Source organism: Seriola dumerili, unplaced genomic scaffold, assembly GCF_002260705.1.
Source record: "Seriola dumerili isolate Sdu_G_001 unplaced genomic scaffold, Sdu_1.0 BDQW01000025.1, whole genome shotgun sequence".
NCBI lineage: Eukaryota > Metazoa > Chordata > Actinopteri > Carangiformes > Carangidae > Seriola > Seriola dumerili.
This window is the reverse complement of record NW_019174280.1, coordinates 5,506,779-5,524,546: the sequence shown is the minus strand read 5'-3', so window position 1 is coordinate 5,524,546 and position 17,768 is coordinate 5,506,779. Positions and strand designations below refer to the sequence as shown.

Below are 17,768 nucleotides of genomic sequence, written 5' to 3'. Positions count from 1 at the left end.
AGGCATAAAATCAGACAGCCATAAAAACCCTCGTTTAACTAAAAGCCTGTTTGAATAACAGAGTCTTCAACTGCTTTTTAAAAGAATCAACAGAATTTAAGCAACGTAAAGAGGGAGGCAGCGCATTCCTCAGTCTGGGTGCCACACTGCTCGAAAGGATCGGTCCCCTCGGGTCTTAAAGTGCGTATGGGGAACCACTAGCAGCCTCTGACCTGATGACCTAAGACTGCGGGCAGGAGTGTGAAGTTGTATCAAGTCAGAGATGTAAGAAGGAATTTGTCCGTGCAAGGCTCTAAAAGTAAGGACCAGAATTTTAAAATGAATTCTAAAATGAACTGCACACAACCGCGCACCTGGCCGATCACTACGTGAAGAGAGCATTTTAGTGATTGTTAGTTCTCGGAGGGAACAAGGCTCCTCAGGTCTGGGGAACCTCCACTCTTTCCTAATGGCTCCTCCCAGGAGTCAGTTGAACCTACACTGATTAATAAGCTGACATTTCTGGTACTTGTGATAGAGCTGTTGTCCTGTTAATCAAATTATCCTCAATTCATCATCTCTCATCTTCTCCCTCTCCACAAGGCCCGAGGTGAAAATGAATTTATAGTCTGAAGCTGCTAAACTCTCCCACAGTGTGAAAATGTATCACTATTTTATGAGTTTTCTCTTTGAGTTGGTGAATAAGCCTAGATGTTTTTACAAAGCAATTTCCGGTAATTGCAGAAGAAGATAAAGAGGTGTTACAGAAGGAAACGGGTTGTGAAGTGAAAAAATGACAAAAGAGAAAATGTTTTTTGTAATGGAAGAAAAGTGTTTTATGTTGTTGCAAGAAAGAGCAGAGATTCAGCCACAAGGATACATTACTGCCATTTAAATGTCTTGTCATCATTTTGTGAAAATAGAGAAATAAACTATAAATCATCCAGTAATGTTTGGAAAATTGGACATAAAATAAAACATTCTGCAAATAACAACCAAAGCTGTTGCATGATGTAAATGAATGCGGTTTAATATCAATAACAAAAGCAAAAAGAGGACAAAAAGGAGATTGTGAGAGATGTTTGCTCAAGTCTAGACATCTGTAGGATCAATAACTCTCCCCATGATCAGGACGAGCCCCGTGAGTTCCTCATACATTATGAGCATGAACGGTCTGTCGAAGGTAATTCTCTGGGGGACGGAGAAGTCCAGCATGATGTCAGGTCTCGCCCCATCTACCGACTTGGACTCTTCCACCTCCAGCGTAACCACATGAGGAGCCTGAGGAGACGTGAGGGACAGAGAGAGAGATGAGGAGAAAGTGAAGTTTAGCAAGTCTCAGGGGTCTCAGCTAACTGCTTTTATGTCTGGTGGTTTCATGGGAAATAAAAACAGGATATTTTGGTTCTTTCTTAACCTTGATGAGTTGCAGCTTCTTCTTTGACGACAGTCCAGAGAAGTCGGCTGAGTCTGAGAAGACGGATGATACCCCAGAGTTCCTCAGGAGCTTTTCTAAACTGTAGGATTTCCTCAGTTGGAACTTAGGGAAACGTATTTCTGCCCTCCTGTGAAAACAACAATCAATGTGTTAACGGATTTGCTCTAAGCTGTCTTGTTACAACTTGTGGGCCCCGTATACTGCAGGCCCTCGCTCGCTGATGTATAGAGAGCAGTAATTATTGCTGACTTAGAATCTACTCAGCATCATTCATCATGCTCCTGAACACAAGAATGCGAGTGACTGCAGGGCAACAGTGAGTGGGAGTTGCTCTGTGACATGGATCAATGTAATGTACATGCAGAGATAAGCAAACACACTTGATAGAGGGCACATACTGTGTACTGCATGGACCCAATGGTGCACTGTAATTGCTAACCTTTGGATTAACATGCTCATGCACATATATGCAGATTCAAGCCGCCACGCATACTTCGCCACTAAACAAATAAGCAACCCAACAATAAATACTACCTTTGTCTAATGGGTCAGTTCAACTAAATTACAAACAACAGCAAAAAACACATTGTCTTATTTACCCTTGTAGTATCTCGCCATGCTATACTATATATCGCTCACATTTCAGCCTACCCGCAACACAATGGAGGTGTCCTGATTACTCTGGGTGCTCTGCAGACCTCACTCTGCACAGTTTTCATAGAGACTATTTCTAAGGTACGAAGTAGTTCCAAAAGAAACTTTGTGTCACAGTGTGTTCTGAGTATTATCCCCAGCAATGGGGTCACTAGTCAGGTTTCCATCCATGTTTCATGTAGTCATTTGATGAAGGTTACAGTCTCCTCATCGGTTCTCACAGATTTGATGTTTTCTCCTGCCTCTATTTCTCATCTCTCCAGTGGAGGAGAAGCTTCAGTGTACTTTCAACTCGCAGGCTTCATGTGCATCATGATTTATTCACCAAGTCTGTTTCCACTGCACACTGTTATGTCTTGTTTTTATCGATACACCAACTTCTCCTCCTCAATCAAGCTTAAAAACTTTCTTGCAACATTTCAGCATTGTTTTGTGTTCCACTTTTTTTATGCAGAAATTCAAAACATGCATAAAAAGCACCGCATGCAAACCCTGATGGCAAAATTAAACTTCTGGCCCAACATATACCTGCATGAGTCTGGCCCATATACTTCCACATCTGGGCGGATTCCAGCTGTTATCCTCCAGTATTGGCTGACAGCCAGAAGATTTATTGTGTTGGTCCAGATGTGGAAGTATCATCTGACAATCATGCTGTAAATGAGCCAGACAGGCTGTGGATCCGGGCTTGTGTTGGGCCAGAACAAAAACAGGCATGTGGCCCAGGTATGGGTAGGACTTATTTTGCTATCTGGGAATGTAACTATTGTTTCTAGAAGTAAGCAATAGTGTGGAAAATTTAAAATGTTAAAAATTTTCAATGTTGCATCACAAATGAAATCACCAGATTATTGAAATAAGTGAGATATTTGGCCTTTCTTGCAGCTTCTTTTTTTTCTGTATTCACTTCAGTAAGAGCTTGATGGGGTGCAAAATGGCACAAGTGAAACTATCTCTCATTCACTCATCCTGAAGCTGCTGACACAAGAGGGAAATGTAGGTAGTCAGAAAAATGAAAGAGTGAGCAGGTACAGTAGCTTGACACGGTTTCCACCTCATCCCTGTTCCAACCATTCGGACTCCCCACCTACCCGGGCTTCAGGTTTCTGAGCCAAAAGCTCATGCGGCTGTCAGACAGGCAGTCCTCGAGGGGTTGCAGCTCGGCTTTAGGAAGAAGGAGCAGTGAAGCCAGACGTTTTGAATGGGCCAGCCGCACCACTGTGGCTGAGCAGTTGGTGTCGTACAGCATCATCACCTCGGACGAGTCGTCCCTGAACATCATGGCGACTTCCACGCTGGTTGTGGCATTCAGCTGGAAGCTTCGTGGGACTGTGTGGCGCTGATTGAATGGCTGACGACCTGATTTATGTGTCATTAATACAGGGAAAAAGGTTAAGGATGAAATAGGAAAATAAATTGGCAAAGAAAGATGTTGCACACCTATAAAAAGCACCTGCTGTGTAAATCTATTACCACCCACGGTCAAAATTGAGCATCTTCTCTCCAAAAAAGACAATGACTGATGAAAAAGCAGGTGCTCAATAGGCTAGATAGAATAAACACATATTGCAAGTAACTAACTATACTTTTCCTAATGTAGCTGAAATTCATTTTCAATTAAGCTTGTTTTTAAAGATGTTTGTTTCTCATCTCAAAAAGAAATGAAGCGATACATCTGTCTGAAGTTCAAATCCTTAATGCAATTTCCCTTGTGTTGGGAACAAAACTATGCACGAACAAAACAACAACTTTCAAACAACAAGAAGCTACCTTTGAAATACACATAATTGTTGAGTATGAGTTTGTCAGAGGCCTGCAAGTCTTTCTTCAGCGTCTCAAAGCTGACGTTGAAGGCGGAGGCTCCTGGGTGCCTGGACAAAAAACTATCATAGTCTATTGAAGGTTTTCCATCAACATGTAGGCTGCTCCACACTCTTAACTGACCCCCAGCACGGACTCCATCTTCACTTCCAGTCCCACCCACTGCCCCATCATCTCCCTCAGTTCTGTTTCCAGCATTCACTCTTTCAAGTTCCACCCCTGCCGTGGCCCCAATCCCACCTCCACTCCTTCCCTCTTGTAGAGTGAGGCTACGCTGCAGATCTGTGAGAGCAGATATGGTGGCTTCAGCGCTCTGCTCTGTGGAGTTGGCTGACAGCCCCAGAGTCTTCAGGGCCTGGCTCCGACTTTCAGACCCAGAGACTTGGGACAGCAGGCCCAGAGCTGACGCCAGGCCCAAGGGCGAGAATAAGATGTTGTGTTGTTGCTGCTGTTGGACATCAGGTTCAGCAGTGGTTCTGGTGGCCAGGTCACGGTAAAGGTCAAAGGCCAAGGCTGTGTTTAGGGCTGATGTGTTGAGCTGCTGCTGCTGCTGCTGCTGCTGCTGCTGCTGCTGCTGCTGCTGCTTGACCTCTTGGTCCTTTCGCAGAAAGAGTTTCTCAGGCTTTGGTGCAACCGACCCATCTGCTATGAAACCTGTTAGCAATGCTAGCACTGTAAAACTATACACAACAGACATCATCGCCTCTTGTCTCGCCATCCTAGTTCAGCCTGATTAACAGACGCTGCAGGTTGATCACACACAAGACCAGCCAAATTCCAGCTTTGGGGAAGTGTTGTTCTCATGGCTCGGTGCGGGGGTGGTGGTAGTGTTGAAAGTATATCGATCTATGGGGCTGAGCTTTTGACCTATGGGTTGAGCTCCAAGCAAACAATGGCAGCATGTTTTTCAGATTCTTAGAATTTCACCAGCAGTGAATGTGTGTTTCTGGCAGACAGTTAAGGACAGTGCAGACTCATTCCCCCCTTTAATACACACTCTGGTCAACATGGATTTTGAACACTTATGCAACTGATGCACACTTAAATTTGGCTCTAGTTTCGCTGTGCACACAATGGTACTCCAACAAAGGCATTATACATGTGCCTAATATGTCTACAGTCCCTATAAATACAGTATTTACATGCCTGATTCTATCTTGTGGAAAGCACTAGGAGATATATGACACAGAACCGGTATTTTCTTTCTTATTTATATCTTATAGTCATGAAATTTTATGAGAAAAGCCTGAATTGTTGATCAACTTTAACTCATACAGTATCTGAGATGAAGACAATGAAACAGTATACGTTCTAAGCCACAAGTGACACAGTGAGTGAGTCTATGAAATGTCAAAGCGCTCATTAAATATTTTCAGCTTAATCTCGCCACGTCAATACAGCCTCTAATTAAACAGCAGGTCCTATGGATTCCTCAGCAGTCGACGGAACGCTGTATAGACAGTCTGTCAATGTGAGACAGTCGCTGCTGTGATGCTGCAATGCCACCATGTGGATTATCTCTGTTATAAAAATACATCATGTAAAGAAAGCATTTTGGTTATGCCTTCGACAAAAGCACCTCACAAACCATGGTTAATAATGTGTGTAGTTTAAGACCGAGCAGCTGAAAATCTGTGTAACAATAGAGATCGGTATTATGTATTTATCTGAAACTACAGTCCAAGTGATAAATTATAGCTGCTGGATGCAAGAAGCAAACATAATCATTAAATGTTGCCTTGAGGGAAATTTAGTGACACAGATAAAGAGTCAACCCAGCCCTAAGTGTCCCTGTTTGGCTCATTAGTGGAAACTGGGCTAATAAGCATATCTTAATAAGAAGGGTTTACTGCAGGGGGGCTCAGAGGTTCATTTGAGGTAGGATGAGGCAGCAGTAGAACAGGATCCACAGGGCCAACAGCATTTCCAGCTCTAATGGGGTTATGTCACAAGAGGCTGCTAAAGACTGAATGAATCCTTCCTCACTGCTGGAAAGTAGATAAAACACAGAGTTAGATTCAAACTAAAAATAGGCACTAACTTCTTATGAAGAAATAGATGTTATATTAGAGCAGTAAAACAAAACACTGACAAAAATGTAATTATCTGTATAGTTTGTGTGAATGAACTGACCGTGTGCGAAACAGTAACTGTTCCATTATAGTTTTTTAGCTTTTGCAAAACCAAAATCACATCAGCACAAATGTCAGAAATGTATTAAACAAAAGCTGCAAATGTTCACATGCCCAGCCTATTAGCATACAGTGGTAACTTAGCATTATTTTCAAGGACAAGAGGCATTTCATCAGCTAGTTACCTTCATTATTTTGTGGGGATACACGAGAAAAATAGTTGTTCAGGACTGGAGATCTCCACCCAGTGGGAACCAAGATGCTAATGTATCCATCTGTCCTGCTCTTTATCTGGTTTGGGGACATTTACACTCCAGCACTTCCTGCCAAATGTGCATTAAATAGCTCTACATTTGCCCGTATCAATCAGTTAATGCTCATACTCAAATCTTTTGAAAGTGAAGCGCTCTCTTTGGATTTCCATGTCTTTTACACTAGTGACTTTTAGCTGGGACTTTACCCTTTTAACTTACCATAGTCTTTTAGCATTGTATTATATATATGTAGCTACCAAGTATACCTAACAAACACTGTTACGGGGGTTGCCTTTTTAGAATAAATCATCGTAAACATTGAAAAGTCGGCTGGTTTCAACCAACACAGTTTTACTGTTAGAATTAGCTTATTCCAGCTGGCTACTGCTAAACTGTCACTATTTCAGCTGACAAAATCCTCACTTATCTGCCATAATGAGGAGCTGCTTCTGTCAACTTCTGTGTGTCAAAGACCCACTGGTCCAAATAGTTTGTGTATGTGCCACCATTACCACTGTGAACTGCATTATGAGCCATAGTAGACTGGAAAGGTTGACAGGCATATCAGCTAAGGGGACCGGTGCTTCAGGAACAGACAATTGTATTTGTACTCATGAATCACAAATGCCATAGCCCACCTGAATGACTGAGAGGTTGCACTGCAGGCAGAAGTCCAACTGTCTTCGCCGGCACGAATGTTAACAACTCTATCAGTGTCATTTTTTGGGGTAGTTTCACCCAGATGGTCTATTGTTGTTACCTTCTTGGCAGTTAGTTTACGTTTCTTAATCTTCAGTCCCCCGTCTTTCTCATCCACTGCCACAAAATCCTTTGAATTTGCGACTGCACCTGTGTATTCCTCCGTGTCTTCATCTTTGCAGTTCTTTGTTAAATCTTCCATTCTGGGAACAATGTGTTTCCTGTCATTTCCTTCTTCTGAGTGACCTCCAGCTGCACCAACACCTTGGACTTCATCAATGAATATTTTTTCATTTACTCCTACCCCTGAACCTTCTTCCCTCTTGATATTATCCTCTTCCCCTACTCCCTTCCCTAACTGTCTATCCTGCCCTTCCTCAAATGCTGTCAAATTTTCCTCTTCCTCTTTGTCGATTACTCTCTCCTCACTCACTTGTACACATCTTACAGAAAGCCCTCTGTCAGTGTCTTTCTCAACGTCGTTCTGCCAACTAGGCGTTTCAAAAATCTTTGCTTTCTCTGCTTCATCTACCAGAGCCTCTGTTTTATCATATCCATGTGTCACCAATCTAACATTTTCTACCTCCTCTGTCTCACTCTCTTCCTCACCATAATCATTAATCTGGTTTCTAACTCTCTCCTCCTCCTCTTTTCTACTGCTTTCATCCTCTGGTACTGTGTCAAACACAGGTCTATTGTGTGTCATATCTCTGAAACTACTTTCATTTTGGTCCAAATCAAACCTCCTGTGAACCACTGACTGAGACCCGACTTCAGATTCTAGATCAAAATCTGCATTTTGCACAACGGAGCCTTCCTGAAGTTTACATCCACCACTTCCATTTAATATCTCACACATTTCGGGATTCTTTGACTCTTCATTCATTTCTTCAGCTGTTTCTTCTTTGACGCTGAGTACTTGTCTTTTCAGCTGATTATATGGTTGAAAAACCTCTTTGTTCAGATCCAGGATGTAGCTGTAGGCATCCTCCTCATCTGAGTCCAGCGTTGACAAGCTGTAGATTCCCTCCTCTGAGCTCAAAGAAAAGTGATTCTCATCCACTCTTGGCTTGCTGTAGGCCTGATCCAAGCCCTTCTCCAGCCACGATCGGATCTCCTGGCTGACTACGCCTGCATCCAGCGGACTGGGTGGCTGCAAAATGCTCCTACTCCTGCCTCTCTTTTTGTTGAATTGTGAGATGGCAGCACTGATGTCACTTTCGCTGGAGGAATCGCCAGATGCAACTGTTCCATTTGTGTAAAGCGAGGTAGTACGGGTGCCCCCTGAGGATCTTCTGGACCACCGTTTCCACAGTAGCTGCTCGCTGCTCTTCTCTAAGCCTCTGAGTAAAGCTTGAGCTTCTGTTTCGTCAGTGAGGATCTCTCCAAAGCCGACTGACTCAAGGGATCCAAAATTTGGGATCTCAGGAACTTCAATATTTGTTGTATGATCCTGTAATAAAAGGTATATTTAATGGTAGTTACATTATACCACTGAAAATAATGAGATAAGTATCTTTGGTTCATGGTGTTTGTGAAAGTATGTCTTTGCTGTTTAATGGATAGTTTGACATTTTGGGAAATTCCCATGAACAGTGATATTGTGTTCCTTACCTTTACATTTGATGGACTGATCTGGGATGTTTGGATTTAACTTATATGACTTATACTTATATTTAGCTAAGCTAACCGGCTTCTGGCTGTTGCTTCATATTTAACAGACTCAGATATGACAGAGGCATCAATCTTCTCATTAAACTATCATCTTCTCATCAAAGAGAGCGAATACATGTATTTACTAAACCAATTCAATGCAAAACATTTTTTAAATGTGTAAAGCCATACCAACCTCATCCATGCCTGAACAATGCCCCAGGAACAGAGAAACATAGGTAATGATGGACTGCTCATCTGGTGAAGAGTGTGCCACATCTGTGGGTAGAAGGATAAACTGTTCACAAATCAGCAGGATGGACTGTTACTAGGGAGACCTTCCTGTAGTTGAAGGACCAGTTCATCTCATTTCTAGTGAGGCCAGCTTGGTCTGCAGTGGGACTAATGTTTCTGATACTTCCTAGGGTCCTTTGATAGGTGTCACTATTCAGTTTCTAGCACCTACTTAGTGTGAGTGCACTTGGTAGGTGAAAGTCATTCAGATGTCTGTCTTTGTGGATGAAAACAGATCAATGTGAGGTGCTTTTACCTTCAGGCTCCAGTAGAGGTGTTATATCCAAACTGTGATGGGCTATCATGAAGGCCTGCTTAATGTTTTCTCTTGGCTCTCTGGACAAGCTCTCTCTCAGGTCAACCAAGTCTGGGTTTACATACTTAATCACAGCTAGGAATGCCAGGCCACTTCTCCAGCTCTTCCCAAAGTCATACACCTCCACCCCAAACCTGCATATTTAAAATTGCATAATAGCAAAAAATTCATCTCTAATTATTGCCAGCTCAGACATTTTTGTTCACTCATTGGGTTCCAGATGTTTCACTGACCAAAATGACTTTGTAAGCGATTGGATCTTTTTCAAACTTACTTTGATGTGCATCTTTGGACCCACTGCAGGAGAGTCTTGATTGCTTTCCCATGGTACTTTGGCTTCCTGGCAGCCTTTCTGCCTTTGCTTGGCAGGGTGTTGCAGGAGTAGCAGCCAATGTCGTTTGGTGGGGGTGAGAGGTCACTGAAGGAGGAGTAACTGCTCATTGATAAAGAAGATAGGCTAGAAGACAAATGCCTCTGGAGACTTCTTGCCACCTCCTTTACCTGTTTTACAGCAAAAGAGCTGAGTGTATGTAAGGTGAACAACAAAGACAAACACCTGGTCAAGACGTGAGATAATGGATGATAAGAAAACAACCTACCTGGAAGTGCAGGATGATGTTCCAGACAAGATTAAGAACAACAGAAGGGATACCATCAGCAATACCAGAGGCATCGATGCCAAGCAGCTTCACCTGAGAGACAACAGGAAGAGGATGTCATTTGAAATCTAGCTTTTACGGATTTGAAAGTCAATGGAATATATATGAAACCAATATCACTGTATCAGCTGTTAAGGAAACACACTCACATGTCTATCATCAAGGAAAGCCAGGGCCTTGGAAATGTTGTTCAGTCTGAAAATGCGGTGAGAAGATGACCTAAACCTGTAAAGCTAACATAAGAAATGACATATATATATATATATATATATATATATATAGCTCCTATCAGCAGCCAGTTAGCTTAGCCTAGTTAGCTTAGCCTCGCATAAAGACAGGAAACACAGGGAAACAGCTAGCTTGGCTCTGTCCAAAGAAAGATATTTATTTTTTGTTACCTATTTCTTGGTCACAGTCAATTCACGGAGTCTCTGAAGTTTGCTTGCTAACCTCACAGCAACAACAGGACTCCAGGAAATCACTGACGCAACAAAAAATAGTCTGGCAAATGTTTTTACTCTTCAGTTTTTGGACAAACTAAACAAACAACAAGATATACTGTGTTAACTGAACTTTACATGTACTAGTAGACTCCTTTTGGACAGAGCCATGCTAGCTCTTCCCCGTTTTCTACTCTTTATGTTCAGCTAAGCTAAGCTAATTGGCTTCTAGTTGTAGCTTTGTATTTAGCCTACTTCACAGCTATGAGATTTGCATCAATCTCTCAGTGGACCCCTGGAGGACTAGTGACCACTGTGTGGACACTAATGGGGACCCAAAGAAAGAAAGAAATAAAATAAATAAAATCTCAGCAGGAAAATAGATAAGCATATCTTTCAAAATGCCAAACTATTTCTTTAAGTTTCAGCATTTATGGGAAAGGTTCTTGTTTACTTAGCAGTGTCAGTTTATTTTGAATTACTTTAATGGATCATACAGGCTGGCGATTATAGTGCAAAGCTAATAAACTGAACTGAAATTGGCCAGAAGAAGTTAAATAAAATGATAACAGCGTAATATATTTTTCTTCTTCTTGGTTAAATAATTTTTTTTCACTGTAAAGCTTGATTCTTACTAGTTTGCACCCAGACAGCTCCTCCAGCAAGGCCATGAGTATTCTGCCATCCTGAATGTCTGTGAACAGGTCGTGCACTTCAACTGGAGGATCACACTGAAGATAAGAAAACATGACCCTTACTGGTGATTACAGGAAAGAAAACAGTGAAATGTTGGTATAATACTGTTTTGATTTGTGCCTTACTCTCTGCAGAAACAAATTCAGCCACCTGGTGAAGGTTCTCTTCTGCACTGCTTTCCTCTCATCTGGGGAAGAGAAAACAGGGACTTGGCACAACAAATGCTGCAGTTTTCCAAGTTAACGGTGTTGCAACAGTGCTTTCACAAGCCTGATTAAATGTAGTGCACAGGAGGGTTTGTGGTTAATATAATAAGCAGGAAGAGTCTGACAGAATATTGGAAAATTACATGTATTTTTACAATATGAAGGTATTTGAGATAAGAAAACTTGTCTTTTAATGTTCCTTTTATTATAAATTTTACACTAGGGAGAATTTTAGAGACAAGTAAAAACATTGCATGTGATTGGGTAATCAGATGCCACAATGCCAAAAACACCTCCCTGGAAAATCACTATAAGGAAGGAAGTTAAGGAAGGAAAAAATACATAAATGTTGTCTTGCAAAGTATTCTCCTATCAAAAGTACAATGAAGTTTTTCTTGTATACACAGTGATTTAACTAATGTTATTATAACACAGTGGGTCCGTATTAAGCACCGGCTTAAGACAGTATTTCTTGTCACTGTACCTTGAGGCTGCTGCAAATGTTGATCGCTGATCTCTCCAAATGATTTCTCTTGTGAATCGCAGTTGGCCCTCTCCTGCATACTCATTTAGCAAATGTCAGGTACTTGTAGCAATAAGAGCTGTTCTGAGGTCTCCTTACAGAATAAGGATGAAGAAAATGCGAAGTGAGGAAGTGTGTCTTGCCTGAACACGCTGAAACCTACCTCTGAGGTGTTGATCAACTCTACCTCCACTCCCCCCCCGAGACAACTCGGCCTGAATCCTATTGGCAGGCTGCAGTTCATAAAACTATGTCCATGGAGGCAGCTGCTCAGTGTGCTGGGACCTTTGAGTATTAAAATGAAGGAATCCGCTGGGATCACTGGGTTTCAGGTTGTATGGTTTTCCTGCAGAGGCCAGTGATAAATCTTTCTGGCAGCTATAGTGATTTACTGACATAAATACCTGAATTTCTCCTGAGCATGTTCAAGACAGACTGAAGGAATGAGTAGAGGTAGCCAAGGTTTTGACTGGAGTTGCTCTAGAATATTTTTTAAAAAAGACTTTTGTTACAGTGTATTGGGCAAATGAAAGATTTTTAAATCTGGTTTATGAATGAATGCCAATCCTGATATACCCTTTTCAGACTTACTGCACATTAGTAATAATATAAGAAAAGTAACAATATGGATTTTAAAAGTTCAATATGTCATGCCCAATGAAAAATGTGTATTATAATCCTTTTACAGTGCTGAAATGTAACTAAGTGCATTTACTCAAGTACATTATTTAAGTAAAATTTTGATGTACTTTCCACTTTCTTTGACTTTATACTTTTCACTCCATTACATTCATTTGACAGCGAAAATTTGTAACTGTGCAAATAAATATTATACACACAAAACATGAGGTGACCTGCTAAAATATGAGCCATTATTATAGATTAAACTGCCCAATAGCATAGAAAGTAGGCTACCGTACATAAAAATGTGATCCACCTCCACCAGCTACAAGAAGAAACCTTTTAAATCAGCTTGTATCAACTGTAACCAGCTTAATTGTAGTCACTCTTCATTTTGGAAATTTATGACATCTAATAGAGACTAAAGTCTAATAGACTTTATAAAATAGTAAAACATGGAGTAAAAGTTTTTAATTATTGAAAGAATATCTACAGGAACCTAACCCCTCATTTTGGATCTTAATGTGATTCACTGAAATTTGTGTAAAACAAGTTGTGAAATGCTTTTCACACACTGACCCACATTTTATTATAATTCTGTGCTGTTCCTAATTCAGCCTCACCAGGGAACTTTGATGCATCTTTAATGTGAGAAATCTTCTAACAGAGAACATAATCACATTCAAGAAATCTGCAGTACATATTTCACGTCTCATTTATTAATCATTACTGTCATCAAATTAAACAGATCAGAAATGTGACGATGCACATTCAAGAAAACAGTTACATGAAGTCAGCACTTCTTTACTTTAATCTGCAGTAGCAGCAGATGAATAAAGATGAAAAATATCTGTTCTTAGCTGGTCTGCAATAGTTTTAATTGTAAAACTTTTGAGAAGACCTTTTAACCTAGAGAAAGAAAGATAGATAATTGACTGGGAAGGGACAGATGCCTTGTGTGTAACCTGTTATTTCAACCTTCACCCATTGATTGCCTTAACCTATCATCTGAGTGTTTGAGTTGAAAAGAGGACTGGACTGATGTATTTAGTCACCAGGCCTAAAGAGGAATTTCTAAGCCTAGCACGAGCAATGATGACACAGTGACGTAAAAACATGGTCTTCTGGGTTTATTTTAATCAAAGCAGTACTGAGTGGAGGGGAATAACAAACTCAGAGATAAGACTGTGACAGCTGAAAGTGTCTGACAGGAAGAGCTTCCCCTGCTTCAAACAATATCTGGCTGCCAGGTTTTACTCTACCTGCTTCAAGAAAGGTGATGGCTACAGAGCGAGACCATCACCACCGTGGAAAGCAGGGGGTCTGTCCAAGGAAGATCGCACGTGAAGCTCCTGAGCCTCCAGAAGTCACGCCTTTTCATTCTTTGAGTTGATTTCTGCAACCTTGTTGTACCCACAGGCAACAGTTCCTGCGAGGGGCGACGTCACAAGGCTGCAAAGACCAGTAACATCAAGCATACAGATAGTTGTGATGCACACTCACCTTATACTCATTTACATTTCTAGTATTATTGCATCACACTACATCCCAGTGTAAAAAGATTACATAACACCTAGATATTATGAACATTCTCATTTTTATTAAAACATTAACAGTATTACTTGAAAATATAGAGGATTCCAAACTTTCCAACAATCCTAATTCCGCAAATTAAAGAAAACCCCAAGTATGACTGACAGTTGAAACATGAGATCTAAAAACAGTGATTATAAAAACCATAATAAAGACTTAGAAGAGCCCCTACATGCCTTCTTTCACACTGGGACACTGATGACCATTGCTTGCTTAAAATCATACGGGGGGGGGGGTCCTGCCTATTAAACTAGGCAGTCCGCCGAGTCCAAAGGTAAAACAGGCTCCACCAGTTCAGTTTTGTCAGTTCAGTTCAGCAGTGGATCACTTTGCTTCCTTTTGTACAGGGCTCTTCAACGGGTTCCAAATGTTTTGCTTTGTGAGGCTGTGTCCATCTCCCTCATGACTTCGTCATGTCTCACCCACTCACTGCAGGCCAGAGTCATTTCTTCCCCATGATGAAGCTTGGGGCCTCTGCATCGTCCTCAGCCTCTCTTTCCTCCTCCTCCTCCTCTTCTTCTTCTTCTTCACTGGACTCCGAGCTCTTGTCGGCGTCGTCTTCTTTCTTATTTTTAGTTTCCAGTTTTGCCTTCTTTGCCATCAGCTTCTTCTGCTTCAGCTTTTCCCGCTTCTTCCTGCGCTTGGCCGTCCTCTCATCGGCAGCCTGTTTGTTTTGTTCCACCTTATCCAGATAGTCCAGGTCCTTATCTACCTTCTCTGCCATCTTGTCCAGAAAGTCCTGTCTCTGGTACTCTCTGCGGCGGAGGTGCCGATAAACATGGAACTCGCCGCTGCCTGCGCCGGCGCTGGAGCCCATCACATCCCGGACGAACTCCGGCGGAGCCCGCGGGTTCCACTCTTTTGGTCGGTCCGGGATGGGAGCAAGCTTATCAGGATTGCGCATCAACCTTTCTAACTTCAGACGCTGTTCCTCCGCTGGGGTTTTGGCGATTATCAGAGGCTGAGCCTCTTTTCCCCCAGGTTTCCCCGGTTTGTTATTCTTTTGTGTGTGCGCCGCCATCTTTCAAATCGTCGCCGTGTTCTTCCTGCTTTTTCACGTCGCCTCGGAAGTACTTGAGGGCTGCTGTAACCTGGAAATAATTATGTTATTTTTCTTTTAGTATTTGTTTTTTCCAAAGAAAATACAAAAGTGAATCAGTATGCGATACTGACTGTGGTGACATTAATTTACTTTTATTAAATCGTCTTTTTGAATGTCAAGCCTTGTGTAACTGATGTAACTGACGTGTGGCTTTACCAACTGCAAATCAGATTAGATTTTGTTTTGGCGCAGCTGTCCAATCGACGTTCAGGTCCCGCCCCTCCTTGCGAATGTGCGTGAAGTGTGTTGACTGACTGGTTTCACTCCGGCTTGTAGCCAAGAAAGTCACTTTAGACGACATTTCTTCTATTTATATAAAGATATAACAAACCAAATATCATGAACAGCTTACTTAGATCTACTGCTCGGTGTCTGCGGTCTGGGGCAGCGGTCTTTCTTCCCAGACAAGCCGACGGTCGCGTGTTGTCGGCCCCGGCCCGGCTTCTGTGCGCGGCCGCGGATAACCAAAAAGACCTTGGTGAGATGGTGAAGAAGGACAAAGTGGTGGTGTTTATGAAGGGGACGCCGGCACAGCCCATGTGCGGCTTCAGTAACGCCGTGGTTCAGATCCTCCGGATGCACGGGGTAGACGACTACGCCGCGTACAACGTGTTGGATGACCAGGACCTCAGACAAGGTCAGTAAACTTCAGTGAACCCTCCACGACATGACAGCAACAAGTGTGTCACCTCAGTTTAACTTTTAACCAGACTTCTTAATAACAGATAAGTGGAGACATTGCTTATACTTATTTTACCCTGTGTTTATGTCTTTAATAGCCTGTTAGTTGTCTTTCTATTACACCATTTAGCCCAATTGTTCTTATTCAAACAACCATACTTATCAGCCCTTTGTCAACGGCTCTTACAGGGTATTTTTTGAGATTTCATGTTAGGTTTTTATCAGTGCTCTGCAGCAGGACCAGAGGGTGTGGTGCTTCAGGACAGACGTTACACCATCTTTTCCACCAGCCTTTTGGCTAGCAAAACTTATATTCTAAACCATATTTTGTCATGACTGGAGTCTCGTCTGTTTTAGCCATGTTGAGGAACCAGGAAATGCGTTCTTCCAGTTACATCAGCACTGACCTTTTAATGAGATGTCAATACAGGCTAAAGTCGCAACAGCAGTGTAATGCCTAGTGTTGACATACAGTAAGGTGAGAAGGACAGACTGACTGAATAGGGTAGTTGGTTTTTCAGGGTTAAATTGGGGCAGATAATGCTATTTAATACGTTTAGAGAGAGCAGTACTACATTACGGCCACAATACAAGCCGTAAACAGTTAAATACCCCATGATGCTCGGTTGTAGTGCAGTTTGAGTCTCATTGTGTCCCTTTTATTTCCCAGGACATGGGGTCAGACGGACAGGATGTTAATTGTAAGAGTGCCAAAAGCTAAGAATTTCCTAACAGTGAATGTAAAATGCCTAACTTTTCAAGGCAAGTGCTGTAACTGTTGTCAATACAGTAGTATAAAACTTTAGAAAGCATTTCACAGATGTATTACTAAAGGGGAACACCAGCGATTAAGCATTGTGCTCTTCAAAAATTTGGGGACTCACAACTGTTAAAGGCAAAGTGTGTGTGCAATCTGTGGAGTACTATTTTAACAACATTTTATTATTAATATTTGGCAGTAAATTTTAGTTTTAGTTTTCAACCAGCTCTGCTCACATTTGAATGGGTAATCCTACTGTACAAGTTCTTATAAGGCAGCACACCCAGTCGGCACCATCCATCACACATAGTCTTCTAAATTTGGATGCTGTCATAATGTTATTTATTTCTAATATTAATCAAAAGAGGGCAGCTTAATATATGTTCACACAGGCTACCAAAAAGTACTTATTCAATCTAATGCTGAGCTTTATAAACTATTTATTTGTGGATTTGTCATTGCTGTAGGCGGAGTTTCTGTTATGATCTCCAACACTGCCAACGTCAACTACTCAATTCTTCTGTTTATAACATACAAACTACTCTTTCATCACTAGCTGCTGTTAAGAACTCCTCCAGTGATTCTTTATATTTGTTTTTGTGTACTTCAGTCTCTGACACTCATACCTTCTGTCTCCTGCAGGAGTAAAGGACTTCTCCAACTGGCCCACGATCCCTCAGGTGTACTTCAATGGCGAGTTTGTGGGAGGCTGCGACATCTTGCTCCAGATGCACCAGAACGGAGATCTGGTGGACGAGTTAAAGAAGCTGGGTATCCATTCTGCACTGCTGGACGCTGAGAAAGAGTCCAAGTAGAGGACAAGCAGAAACTTCAAAACCGCTGACAAGACAGAGGACACATTCATCAGGTTGAAGCCCTACTCAGATGATCGTATATGAATCAACTCTCTAGGCAGCCATGGGCAAAATTCACCCCGAGTGCAGATTAGACTTTAATCTTGGAAGAAAAAAAAGAGTCTTCACAGGGATTTCAAAATACATTTTACTCACAATAAATCTGTACCATATTTCTCACCTTCTCTTTAAAGCTGCAATAACAATGTTTATTTTTGGCCACTTGGGCACAGCAGAAACAAATTGCCATCAAAACAGTGACATATTATCACCTTTTCAGAGAGATGCGGCAAACTTGTTAGCATTCTTTTCGAGTTCTGTTTCTGGCCACCTGATGAATGGAAGTCCAACATTCACTCTTTTCACTCTCTTTTCTAGCTCAGTTGTGGTCTC

The 17,768-nt window shown here is 41.8% G+C and overlaps 4 protein-coding genes across 6 annotated transcripts; 1 reads left to right on the top strand and 3 right to left on the bottom strand.

Moving 5' to 3' along the window:
- Nucleotides 1-796: 796 nt before the first annotated feature.
- LOC111216451 (alpha-1-antitrypsin-like protein CM55-MS) lies at nt 797-4,633 on the bottom strand. The gene is made up of 4 exons (XM_022737983.1): nt 3,842-4,633; nt 3,163-3,430; nt 1,397-1,544; nt 797-1,260 (listed from the first exon to the last, which is right to left on the bottom strand). Exons 1-4 carry the CDS (start codon nt 4,608-4,610, stop codon nt 1,072-1,074), a joined length of 1,374 nt encoding a protein of 457 aa, XP_022593704.1. The 5' UTR covers nt 4,611-4,633; the 3' UTR covers nt 797-1,071.
- A 1,097-nt stretch (nt 4,634-5,730) lies between these two features.
- Nucleotides 5,731-12,105, bottom strand: LOC111216450 (calmin-like). Of its 2 annotated transcripts, none has more exons than XM_022737981.1 (10): nt 11,726-12,105; nt 11,161-11,222; nt 10,975-11,070; nt 10,049-10,132; nt 9,840-9,932; nt 9,515-9,741; nt 9,181-9,374; nt 8,827-8,909; nt 6,917-8,430; nt 5,731-5,880 (listed from the first exon to the last, which is right to left on the bottom strand). In XM_022737981.1, exons 1-10 carry the CDS (start codon nt 11,808-11,810, stop codon nt 5,754-5,756), a joined length of 2,565 nt encoding a protein of 854 aa, XP_022593702.1. In that variant the 5' UTR covers nt 11,811-12,105; the 3' UTR covers nt 5,731-5,753. The 2 variants fall into 2 exon arrangements, with proteins under 2 accessions (XP_022593702.1, XP_022593703.1); XM_022737982.1 differs by having other exon boundaries at nt 5,731-5,877.
- Nucleotides 12,106-13,502: 1,397 nt separating this feature from the next.
- prkrip1 (PRKR interacting protein 1) lies at nt 13,503-15,309 on the bottom strand. 2 transcript variants are annotated; one of them, XM_022765831.1, is made up of 2 exons: nt 15,237-15,309; nt 13,503-15,069 (listed from the first exon to the last, which is right to left on the bottom strand). In XM_022765831.1, the coding sequence occupies exon 2, from the start codon at nt 14,997-14,999 to the stop codon at nt 14,421-14,423; it is 579 nt and encodes a 192-aa protein (XP_022621552.1). In that variant the 5' UTR covers nt 15,000-15,069; nt 15,237-15,309; the 3' UTR covers nt 13,503-14,420. The 2 variants fall into 2 exon arrangements, with proteins under 2 accessions (XP_022621552.1, XP_022621560.1); XM_022765839.1 differs by having other exon boundaries at nt 15,225-15,270.
- A 5-nt stretch (nt 15,310-15,314) lies between these two features.
- glrx5 (glutaredoxin 5) lies at nt 15,315-17,548 on the top strand. The gene is made up of 2 exons (XM_022765852.1): nt 15,315-15,717; nt 17,164-17,548. Exons 1-2 carry the CDS (start codon nt 15,420-15,422, stop codon nt 17,334-17,336), a joined length of 471 nt encoding a protein of 156 aa, XP_022621573.1. The 5' UTR covers nt 15,315-15,419; the 3' UTR covers nt 17,337-17,548.
- Nucleotides 17,549-17,768: the final 220 nt, after the last annotated feature.

Bases quoted from the DNA above. Each gene is read 5' to 3' on its own strand.
- glrx5 (XM_022765852.1), top strand. From the start codon at position 15,420: ATGAACAGCTTACTTAGATCTACTGCTCGGTGTCTGCGGTCTGGGGCA. The intron at 15,718-17,163 runs GTCAGTAAACTT...TGTCTCCTGCAG, and splicing joins TGACCAGGACCTCAGACAAG to GAGTAAAGGACTTCTCCAAC.
- LOC111216450 (XM_022737981.1), bottom strand. From the start codon at position 11,810: ATGAGTATGCAGGAGAGGGCCAACTGCGATTCACAAGAGAAATCATTT. The intron at 9,375-9,514 runs GTAAGTTTGAAA...TTAAATATGCAG, and splicing joins GTCCAAAGATGCACATCAAA to GTTTGGGGTGGAGGTGTATG. The intron at 8,431-8,826 runs GTTGGTATGGCT...CTTTTATTACAG, and splicing joins ATTGTTCAGGCATGGATGAG to GATCATACAACAAATATTGA.
- LOC111216451 (XM_022737983.1), bottom strand. From the start codon at position 4,610: ATGGCGAGACAAGAGGCGATGATGTCTGTTGTGTATAGTTTTACAGTG. The intron at 3,431-3,841 runs GTAGCTTCTTGT...CACATAAATCAG, and splicing joins CAATTATGTGTATTTCAAAG to GTCGTCAGCCATTCAATCAG. The intron at 1,545-3,162 runs GTAGGTGGGGAG...TTGTTTTCACAG, and splicing joins CTCAGAAACCTGAAGCCCGG to GAGGGCAGAAATACGTTTCC.
- prkrip1 (XM_022765831.1), bottom strand. From the start codon at position 14,999: ATGGCGGCGCACACACAAAAGAATAACAAACCGGGGAAACCTGGGGGA.